This window comes from Crinia signifera, chromosome 1 (assembly GCF_055691185.1).
Source record: "Crinia signifera chromosome 1, ASM5569118v1, whole genome shotgun sequence".
In the NCBI taxonomy this organism is placed as follows: domain Eukaryota; kingdom Metazoa; phylum Chordata; class Amphibia; order Anura; family Myobatrachidae; genus Crinia; species Crinia signifera.
In genome coordinates this window covers 132,221,167-132,233,588 of record NC_139217.1, presented here as the reverse complement: position 1 = coordinate 132,233,588, position 12,422 = coordinate 132,221,167, and the positions used below count along the sequence as shown (strand labels likewise).

General features: G+C 44.1%; 1 protein-coding gene across 1 annotated transcript in view; it reads right to left on the bottom strand.

The window, feature by feature from the left end:
* Window positions 1–12,422, bottom strand: part of LOC146060483 (uncharacterized) — an 81,458-nt gene that overhangs the window by 32,635 nt on the left and 36,401 nt on the right. Inside the window, exon 4 of the mRNA XM_083173731.1 lies at window positions 12,023–12,338. Within this exon, the coding sequence (XP_083029857.1) occupies window positions 12,054–12,338 (285 nt within the window). The 3' untranslated portion in view covers window positions 12,023–12,053. The remainder of the gene's footprint in view (window positions 1–12,022; window positions 12,339–12,422) is intronic.

Below are 12,422 nucleotides of genomic sequence, written 5' to 3'. Positions count from 1 at the left end.
GCTTGATCAGCAATCCCAAGAACATATTACCAGCACACAAGGACCGGAATATAACCTAACATACAATGAGGCACAAGCCCTCAAAAATCTAGCTCAAGACCCTAGTATTGTATTTCGTCCAGCCGACAAAGGCGGTGCCCTGGTTATTATGAATCTTACTGACTACAAAGAGGAAATTTCTGCTCAACTAGCAGACCCTTCAGTCTACAGTCTGTTGAGAGGTGACCCGACATCTGAATTTAAACAACAACTTACACAGATCCTTCGAGAGGCGACTTCATCTACCATCATTTCTGCACAGCTTCAGGAAGCCTTGATTCCCCAATATCCAGTGGTACCCATCCTTTATACAACACCGAAAATACATAAATCAATGGACAAACCGCCAGGCCGTCCAATAATATCTGCCAAGAATTCATTGTTCCAGCCAATTGCTTTTTACCTGGACACCTTGCTTCAGCCCTGTATACAGGCACATCCCAGACATCTCCTGGACACTAACTCCTTGCTAACCAAGCTGCATGCACTCACAGACCTTCCAGATAATCTTTTGCTCTGCAGCATTGATGTACAGAGTTTATATACAGTTATTCCCCATTCTATGGGTCTTGATAGCATGCGCAAGTTTTTGATTGACAACCCTCTATATGTGGGCCCTGATGTGCAGTTTTTTCTGGAACTATTGCAGTTAACTCTTACTAAAAACTACTTCTTATATGATGGTAACTTTTACCTGCAGGAGCGGGGGTGTGCGATGGGGTCCTGTGTGGCCCCATCGTACTCCAATGTCTTTATGTTTGAAATTGAAAAACAAATATTTTTTGAATCAGATGAGATTGCATCAAACATATTCTTTTATTGCAGGTACATTGACGACCTGCTAATCATGTGGAGTGGTAGTCAAGAAACCCTAGTGGAGGTTATCAACAGTCATAACCAACTTAACCACCCCATTAAACTAACGTATAACATCAGTAGGGTAGAATTGCCATACCTTGATGTAAACATCAGCATTGTGGATGGGCAAATAGCCACATCCCTTTTTAGTAAGCCCACAGATCGTAATAATCTCCTTCATTTCAAAAGTTTCCATCCAAAGCCTCTTAAAAGAGGATTGCCCTACTCCCAATTCTTGCGGGTAGTACACATTTCCTCTGATCGCCAAAACGCCATAGTAGAACTTGACAAAATGGCCAACAAATTCTTGCAAAGAGGATATTGCCCCAAACTCCTTGAACAGGCTAAGTTAAAAGCCCTCAGTTTAGACAGAGCTCAACTCCTCAAACCCAGAACCAATACCGCAAATAATGTCCCCATGATTCCATGGGTCACCCAATTCAACCACACTAGCCAGGGTACTAATATTATATCCAAAAAACTCTGGCCAATTGTGCAAAGCGACCCAGAGTTACCTCTGGCTTCCACCAAACTGCTTTCATGCTACACTAGAGGACAAAGTCTTCGAGATATTTTGGTCAAACCCGACATCACCCAGAAACCTATAATGTCAACCTTTCTTAACTCTAGCCTGGGCTGCATCCGCTGCGGATGTACTACCTGTCAATTTTTGATTGCAGGTGATCAATTTAACCATCCCCGCACAGGAAAAGCTATACAAATAAGACATAGACTCACTTGCAAATCCAAGTTCACAGTCTACCAACTTATTTGTCCATGTGGACGCTCTTATATCGGCAAGACTGAACGGATGTTCAGGGAGCGCATGGCGGCTCATAGATCTGCCATTAAAAAAGCTATAGAAAAAAATGGCAGTGACCAACCAGTGGCACGCCATTTTTTTGAATTCAAACATCCGCTGACCACCCTCCGCTATCGGATGATAGATCAAGTGCCAGCATCACTGAGGGGTGGCAACAGGGGTGCCAAACTATTGAGGCTTGAAACTCAATGGATTTATCGTTTGGGTACACTAGCCCCCAACGGTCTTAATGAGCAACTGGGACTCATACACTGTATTTGAGTTTCTCTGACATTCTGATAGTAATAGCATTCATTTGCTCTGCATCTTCATGGTTATGTATTTGCCTAGTGATTATACACGTATACGTGCCTTAGTCATGCATCTGTTTAGTGCTCATTATAGTGTTGTATCCTGCATGCAACCTACTTTTCTCATTGTTAGTCCTTTTTAATCTGTATTTATCTGTTTTGTAGTGGCATTTGTCCCCAAATGTCGTAACTTACTAGTTGTTACATCTCTTGTTACCTAGGTGACGGGTTATACACAGGAGACGCACGGCGCTGTGACGTCATCCTACTTGCGTCCTCCGGCCGGGCGTGTGATCCCGATACCGGATATGGACTTTGTTTGAACACTGGGTGTACTCTCTATTTAAGGTAAGCGTGTCTGTATATTTCTTTATGCCTTGACGAAAGTGCCGCGATATTAAACTGGGCACTGAAACGTTGCCGTTTATCTACTAAGCCGCATCTTGTATCTTGATTTCTGGTCCCTTGGAGTGCTGCTGATACGTGCTGTATACCTGCGGAGGTCTCCCCCTTCCCTGTAGCGGGCACCCGGGGCAGCATTGCTTCTAAGCTGGGAGAGCCGGTACCTGGACTTTTCTTGTATTTGTCACACACCTGATTGGCTTGCAGGCGTGTGTACTCACAAGGCTCACCGCTTACTTAAGAGATACTGAATATTGGATGCACCTTTTCAAACAAGGACATTTGCCTCAATACCACACACTATTGTATATGGTGGTACTATTGTTTTTAACCTATTGACTAGCAGTGACCAGTATTTGTTGCCTGGCTGCTAACTCACTTTTGAGCACTTCCCTTCCCTTGCATTACCCATGGCTGAGTCTAGCCTTGCACCAGATGACAGTGGATGTCCATTTGTTACTAACCCTTTGGGTGTATTACATTGCTATTCAGAAGCTGAAATAGATGACATCTTGTTTAAAGATGATCTTACAGAACAAGCAGAGGCATCCACACTGGAAGATCTTTACAGGCAATTGTTGCGCCTGAAACGCAAGGAAATAGACTACCAATATCATGGAATCTCCCTGAGCGAGTATTACCATTCAAAGAAAATTCCTAGAGGCCTGAGAGTTCGCAATTCGCCAACCATCGGCCGCAATGATCCATCATTTTGTCGCAAGTGGGTAGGAATACTCAATAAGTGTTCCATGGACTTGATGATCCTTATTATTGAACAGTCCAGCAAGGAGATTAAAGTGATTAATGACAAAATACTAGCATTTGAAGCTATACATAAACCTAACTTGATTGCAGATGAAACCGATTGGTATGACAAGCTAAACACACAGCTTCAAACATATAAAAGAGACCTTATTAAATTTAAGTCTGAAAAGAGAGCTAAAGTTGACTTAGACTACGATAACTACAATGTATACAGATGGACGGACAACAGCAACAGGCGTGAAGACAAAAGACCATTCTTCCGCAGGCGCATGCGCCAACCCAGAGATGTTGATACATCTCAAGAATTTACCTCCACAGGTAGCGAAAATGAAGCTAGTTCCTCAGCTCAGTCACAGCAGCACCCTTTAGGGGCAATTACCAGGACCCGCGGTGTAGGCGGGCGAGGTCGCGCAAGTATACGAGAAGGGGCCAGCAGTGGAAAAGGCAGAGGCAGAGTGGGGCGACCATCCAAAGTGAAGAACAACTAATTGTAAATCTGTCTGACCGATGCCTACTGCCTATTGAAAAACGAGTACTATCCAAAGGGTTGTCTTTTATCCCAGCTTACAAACCTAATGCTCTACAATGGGAAATAGACAAATATAGACTCACAAGGCAATTGGGTCTCAAAGACCACTTTTCCCACAAACCTGCTCCTGACTTTCGACACAATGATGTCCCTGCGCAAGTGAAAAAACTGGGTCCAAAATCTACCTTTGAACCCCAATCCAATAACCCCTCTATACGTACCTTCACCCGTCTGCTTGATCAGCAATCCCAAGAACATATTACCAGCACACAAGGACCGGAATATAACCTAACATACAATGAGGCACAAGCCCTCAAAAATCTAGCTCAAGACCCTAGTATTGTATTTCGTCCAGCCGACAAAGGCGGTGCCCTGGTTATTATGAATCTTACTGACTACAAAGAGGAAATTTCTGCTCAACTAGCAGACCCTTCAGTCTACAGTCTGTTGAGAGGTGACCCGACATCTGAATTTAAACAACAACTTACACAGATCCTTCGAGAGGCGACTTCATCTACCATCATTTCTGCACAGCTTCAGGAAGCCTTGATTCCCCAATATCCAGTGGTACCCATCCTTTATACAACACCGAAAATACATAAATCAATGGACAAACCGCCAGGCCGTCCAATAATATCTGCCAAGAATTCATTGTTCCAGCCAATTGCTTTTTACCTGGACACCTTGCTTCAGCCCTGTATACAGGCACATCCCAGACATCTCCTGGACACTAACTCCTTGCTAACCAAGCTGCATGCACTCACAGACCTTCCAGATAATCTTTTGCTCTGCAGCATTGATGTACAGAGTTTATATACAGTTATTCCCCATTCTATGGGTCTTGATAGCATGCGCAAGTTTTTGATTGACAACCCTCTATATGTGGGCCCTGATGTGCAGTTTTTTCTGGAACTATTGCAGTTAACTCTTACTAAAAACTACTTCTTATATGATGGTAACTTTTACCTGCAGGAGCGGGGGTGTGCGATGGGGTCCTGTGTGGCCCCATCGTACTCCAATGTCTTTATGTTTGAAATTGAAAAACAAATATTTTTTGAATCAGATGAGATTGCATCAAACATATTCTTTTATTGCAGGTACATTGACGACCTGCTAATCATGTGGAGTGGTAGTCAAGAAACCCTAGTGGAGGTTATCAACAGTCATAACCAACTTAACCACCCCATTAAACTAACGTATAACATCAGTAGGGTAGAATTGCCATACCTTGATGTAAACATCAGCATTGTGGATGGGCAAATAGCCACATCCCTTTTTAGTAAGCCCACAGATCGTAATAATCTCCTTCATTTCAAAAGTTTCCATCCAAAGCCTCTTAAAAGAGGATTGCCCTACTCCCAATTCTTGCGGGTAGTACACATTTCCTCTGATCGCCAAAACGCCATAGTAGAACTTGACAAAATGGCCAACAAATTCTTGCAAAGAGGATATTGCCCCAAACTCCTTGAACAGGCTAAGTTAAAAGCCCTCAGTTTAGACAGAGCTCAACTCCTCAAACCCAGAACCAATACCGCAAATAATGTCCCCATGATTCCATGGGTCACCCAATTCAACCACACTAGCCAGGGTACTAATATTATATCCAAAAAACTCTGGCCAATTGTGCAAAGCGACCCAGAGTTACCTCTGGCTTCCACCAAACTGCTTTCATGCTACACTAGAGGACAAAGTCTTCGAGATATTTTGGTCAAACCCGACATCACCCAGAAACCTATAATGTCAACCTTTCTTAACTCTAGCCTGGGCTGCATCCGCTGCGGATGTACTACCTGTCAATTTTTGATTGCAGGTGATCAATTTAACCATCCCCGCACAGGAAAAGCTATACAAATAAGACATAGACTCACTTGCAAATCCAAGTTCACAGTCTACCAACTTATTTGTCCATGTGGACGCTCTTATATCGGCAAGACTGAACGGATGTTCAGGGAGCGCATGGCGGCTCATAGATCTGCCATTAAAAAAGCTATAGAAAAAAATGGCAGTGACCAACCAGTGGCACGCCATTTTTTTGAATTCAAACATCCGCTGACCACCCTCCGCTATCGGATGATAGATCAAGTGCCAGCATCACTGAGGGGTGGCAACAGGGGTGCCAAACTATTGAGGCTTGAAACTCAATGGATTTATCGTTTGGGTACACTAGCCCCCAACGGTCTTAATGAGCAACTGGGACTCATACACTGTATTTGAGTTTCTCTGACATTCTGATAGTAATAGCATTCATTTGCTCTGCATCTTCATGGTTATGTATTTGCCTAGTGATTATACACGTATACGTGCCTTAGTTATGCATCTGTTTAGTGCTCATTATAGTGTTGTATCCTGCATGCAACCTACTTTTCTCATTGTTAGTCCTTTTTAATCTGTATTTATCTGTTTTGTAGTAGCATTTGTCCCCAAATGTCGTAACTTACAAGTTGTTACATCTCTTGTTACCTAGGTGACGGGTTATACACAGGAGACGCACGGCGCTGTGACGTCATCCTACTTGCGTCCTCCGGCCGGGCGTGTGATCCCAATACCGGATATGGACTTTGTTTGAACACTGGGTGTACTCTCTATTTAAGGTAAGCGTGTCTGTATATTTCTTTATGCCTTGACGAAAGTGCCGCGATATTAAACTGGGCACTGAAACGTTGCCGTTTATCTACTAAGCCGCATCTTGTATCTTGATTTCTGGTCCCTTGGAGTGCTGCTGATACGTGCTGTATATATATATATATATATATATATATATATATATATATATATATATATAATCAGGTCCGATCGGCACTCACGTATCATGAACAGTAGTAGTCTCCGGTGCCATCAATGAGACCTTAAATAAGGTCACAATATAACAGTCCACTTAAGCGGCACTCACGGATATAACACGCTTAAACTCAGCTGGTTGTCATCAACGTTTTGAAATTATTTTATTTCGTCATCAGGATATAACACATACATTAAAATCACTCACCTTTATACCACCAGCACCCTAACACCCACGAAAAAACTGCCGGCAAGGACGCTACCGGAAGTGCACGCCCACTAGTGACGTATGCAACTCCCGACGTCTGTTGCCTAGCTACACAAAAAATACAAACAACATTTATCCCACACAAAGTGCGGTTACTTCAAACAGTAGCTCCGGCAAAAACCTCAAGTTACGTCAGGGTGCTGCTGGCTTTTAAGGTTTACACAAGTTTATGCGTACCCAATTAATGAAAATATTAAGCAAAACATCGAGACCATTTGCACAGTTTTTTTATACATAACATGCTTTATAATATATCCCATGTTTGGCAACAAATACCCATAACATATCAACACCAATTGCATACAGGACCCAATGAAAACAACTATAGATGGACATTACAGATAGGATCCTAATCCTCGCTGTTCATTAAGTCCTGTCGGAGACATAGTATCAAGTTTCTGAATCCATGCCGCCTCCCTCTGAAGTAATAACTTAGACCTGTCTCCACCGCGCTTCAGGGGTGCGACATGGTCAATTATAATGTACCGAATCGTGGAGAGATTATGTCGATTCAGGGCAAAGTGCCGTGCCACCGGCTGGTCACTTTGTCCTGTCTCGATCGCTGCACGGATGGAGGATCTATGTCCCGCCATCCTGTCACGTAGTGTACGGTCGGTCTTCCCCACGTAGCCCTTACCGCAGGGACATAGAATAAGATATTAGGATCCTATCTGTAATGTCCATCTATAGTTGTTTTCATTGGGTCCTGTATGCAATTGGTGTTGATATGTTATGGGTATTTGTTGCCAAACATGGGATATATTATAAAGCATGTTATGTATAAAAAACTGTGCAAATGGTCTCGATGTTTTGCTTAACATTTACATTAATTGGGTACGCATAAACTTGTGTAAACCTTAAAAGCCAGCAGCACCCTGACGTAACTTGAGGTTTTTGCCGGAGCTACTGTTTGAAGTAACCGCACTTTGTGTGGGATAAATGTTGTTTGTATTTTTTGTGTAGCTAGGCAACAGACGTCGGGAGTTGCATACGTCACTAGTGGGCGTGCACTTCCGGTAGCGTCCTTGCCGGCAGTTTTTTCGCGGGTGTTAGGGTGCTGGTGGTATAAAGGTGAGTGATTTTAATGTATGTGTTATATCCTGATGACGAAATAAAATAATTTCGAAACATTGATGACAACCAGCTGAGTTTAAGCGTGTTATATCCGTGAGTGCCGCTTAAGTGGACTGATATATATATATATACGAAACAGTGGAGACCGGCACTCCTGTGTAGAACACAACTGACTCCGGTGCACATCCAATAGATAAATACACAGTCCAGAACGGATGTCACTCGGAGATTTACTTAATAAGCAAAGAATACGCGACAACTGTATGTGGTCAACGTTTCAGGGGATTAGCCCTTTTATCAAGACCTGAATAAACAGAGTGAAACAACCAATATATATAGAAGATACAAAACTTACATAATCCAGTGCGCCCATCACCGTGATCGCAGCCCGTACGGGTCCGGTGACGTCATCACTGCGCACCCGCAGTGACAGAACGGCACCTCCCCCGGGGGCGCGGTTGCCGACGTGTCTCCCAAGTTGTTATGGCAACCGTAGTAGTGTACAAAAACACTGTGCGTATTCCCCCATTGAGAGAAATCCTGCCGGCGTCAAACTGCAACAGCGGTGACTGCCGTAACTCGTCAGGGTACTGCATCTTTGGTAATAACGCCAACACTGTAGGAAAACACAGAGGGTTCATCAGGTGTTTTTAACTGATGAACCCTCTGTGTTTTCCTACAGTGTTGGCGTTATTACCAAAGATGCAGTACCCTGACGAGTTACGGCAGTCACCGCTGTTGCAGTTTGACGCCGGCAGGATTTCTCTCAATGGGGGAATACGCACAGTGTTTTTGTACACTACTACGGTTGCCATAACAACTTGGGAGACACGTCGGTAACCGCGCCCCCGGGGGAGGTGCCGTTCTGTCACTGCGGGTGCGCAGTGATGACGTCACCGGACCCGTACGGGCTGCGATCACGGTGATGGGCGCACTGGATTATGTAAGTTTTGTATCTTCTATATATATTGGTTGTTTCACTCTGTTTATTCAGGTCTTGATAAAAGGGCTAATCCCCTGAAACGTTGACCACATACAGTTGTCGCGTATTCTTTGCTTATTAAGTAAATCTCTGAGTGACATCCGTTCTGGACTGTATATATATATATATATATATATATATATTTACATCCTCACCACTCTACTGAAACTGCACTCACAAAAGTCTGCAATGATCTTCATGCTGTAAAATCTAAGGGCCACACTCTCTACTTATTCTTCTAGGCCTATCTGCTGCTTTTGACACTGTAGACCACCCTCATCTTCTCCAAATCATTTGCTCCCGTGTTTAGCATGATACCTCTGTCTCTTGGCTATCTTCCTACCTCTCTGATGTTTCTTTCTCTGTCTTCTCTCATGACTCCACCTCCCCTGCACTTCTACTGACAGTAGGTGTCCCCCAAGGCTCTGTTATTGGTCTTCTTCTTTCCTCTCTATATATCCTCTCTAGGTGGGCTCATTCGCTCATTCAACTTCCATTATCACCTCTATGCTGATCTCGTGATCTCTCTTCTCCCTCCTCACTTATATTTCAAAATCTTCTTGGTTTTCCCCACACTCTTAAACTTAACATGTCTAAGACTGGGCTGATCGTCTTCCCAACCTCCCTATAGCCTCAATTTCACTATATATTGATGGAACAACTATCTCCTCTAGCCCTCAAGTATGCTGCCTTGGTGTTATTCTTGATTCCTCCCTCTCCATTAAACCACATATTCTACATCTCTTATAGGCCTGTTGTTTCCACCTGAAAAATATCTTCAGCATCAGACCCGATCTTTACTCACCCAGGATGTTACAAAGACCCTCATCCACTTAATAGTCGTCTCCAGATTGGACTACTGTAATCTCCTCCTTTCTGGCCTCTCTCCACTCCAATCTATCCTAAATGCTGCTGCCCGGTTCATCTTCCTCACCAAACATATTACTGTATGTCCACCTCCCTTCTCCCTACACTGGCTACCCTTTCCCTCCAGAACAAAAATCAAGCTCCTCACACTCACTTAGAAAGCCATCACCCATTCCTCCCCACCAGCATATCTTACCATATCACCCTTTACACTCCCTCCAGCTCTCTTTGCTCCACAAATGCATACTGCCTCTCCTGCCAACTGCTTACTTTGCATTTCTGCCTCTAAGTTTTTAACTGTTTTGCTCTTTATTTCTGGAATTCTCTACACCTCAGTTTCAGACTATTCACCTCTCTGCAAAACTTAATTTGGGCTCTCAAGACCCACTTTTTCATTATACCCAGCCATCTCTCATTCTATCCTTTGTTTATGCTCATTTCTGCCCCTTCTGTGTCACTCCTGCCTGTCTCCTATTGAATGAAAGCTCATACGAGCAGGGCCCTCTCCTCATGTGCAATTCTCAGAATATACATATCTCTGCCACCCTAATAGTTACACTGGAAAAATTGAGTGGCAGACATTATCGGTGTGTTTTGAAGATGCATAGTAAACTCTGGCACAGTATTAGGGTCCCATAGTAAGCAAAAAATCATTAAAGTAAATTAGAGATGAGCGCATTCAGATCTCCAAAACTCTAGCCTACTGGAAATTCATGATCATATAAGTCCAGCTGTGCTGCTGTATAAGTCTGCCATCAGAGGCGCCAGAATGGAGGGGTGCCGATATAGAGGAGTGAAGGAGCTGTGGGCAGGATGGCGCCAGGCCTGCAGGGAGCTGGCGTGTATTCCTCCATGGGCAGGAGAGATGGGGAGCTGTGTTCTGCCTAGGGGTGGGACATGCAGCAACCGGCCACCACTTCCAAAGAGTGACATGAGCCAGTGCTGGGGCGGGAGGCTGAAGGAGGCAGAAGTGCTGTGCACTTACTGCTGAGCAATGAGCATTTAACCCCCCAGGCAACAAGCATGTTAACTCTCTGTAGGCAATGAGCATGTGATCACCCTGGTCAACAAGCATATAATTCCCCATGGCAACAAGCATGAAACCCCTGGCAAGAAGTATATAACTCCTGTCATTGAGCAAGAAACCTCTGGCAATGAGCATGTAACCCCTGGCAATGAGCATACAACCTCTGGCAAAGAGCAAGTATAAAAGCAGCATCTATGTAGCATAAAATGTAATAGGCATTATGCTGGGTGGTATAATATTTAATGGACATTATGGTGTGTGGTATAATATGTTATAGGCATTATGGTGAGTGGTATCATGTGTAATGGGCATTATGGCGTGTGGTATACAGATGTAGCCAGTTTGTGAGGGTGAGGATGTAAACACTGAAGTGGGTGAGGAATCGGAGGATGAGGAGGACATCTTGCCTCTGTAGAGCCAGTTTGTGCAAGGAAAGATTAATTTAAGGGCGTAACTAAAACTTTGTGGGCCCCATAGCAATTTTTTTAAGGGCCCCCCATCTCCAGAGATTTCCAGAGTGACTATTGTTTTGACACCAGCCCACAAAACAACACACTATACCGTTATCTTGTATTAAAACTGTGTAGGTTCCAGGCAGTGGCTGGCAGAGGTGGGGTTGAGGGTGGGTGTCACCAGGACTGTATAGGTGCTCCTGCCACATAGCGGCAGGACTCTTTATTTATTTTATCACTCTGATATTTACATTTCCTTCTTTCTATGTATGTACATACGTACGTATGAGAGCTCCGCTACATTTCTACTTTCATTCATACTGTACATACATACATACATACATACATACATACATACATACTGTACATACATACATATACACATACTGTGCTGTTTTCATACATATTGTGCCACTCTCATACAGTACATACATAAATACATAATGTGCCGCTCTCATACATACATATTGTGCTGCTCTCATACATACAGATGGAGCTCCTCTCAACTATCTTCCTTAGGTCGTGGCTCACCATGGTTAGCCATGGCTATCCTATAGTTTTCAGCAGCAATACAATACAGTAGGGGATTTAAGGGGTAGATGAGGAGGGTTCCATCTGTACATACTGTGCCACTCACATACATACATACATACATACATACATGGCTGCATACTGTGCTGCTCATGCATACATGCATACACACAGTGCAGCTCACAAACATACATATGTACTTACTGTGCAGCTCATACATACATACATTCAGTGCAGCTCACATACATACATACATACATACATACATATATACATACATACTGTGCAGCTCACATACATACAGTGCAGCTTTTCTCTCCCCCCCCCCCCAACTTACTGCAGGCCAATTTGTGTTGTGGTTTGCCATTCTACAAACTCCTTATGTTGCTGGCTACTGGGGGCCAGGCAGAGTGCTTCAGTCTTGTGGTCAGAAGGGGGGCCTCGGCTGGCAGCTGCAGCTCAAGGTGATGTCGGTGGCGTGGCACTTCGTGCAGTTGGTGGTGGAGGGGGGCCGACTTCCTGTTTCTGCAGCAGCGCAGGTCAGCTCCTCTATGATGCTGGCGGTGTAGAGGGGATGGGGAATGACTTCCTGTTTCTGCCGCAGGCTCCTCTATCATGCTGGCGATGGGTGGATGTTGCCTCCAGAAGCTTGTCTGATAAAAAAAAAAAAATAGCTGAATAACAGGGTGCAGGGGTGCTTGCTGGGACAGCGGGCCCCCCAAAATGGTCAGGCCCCA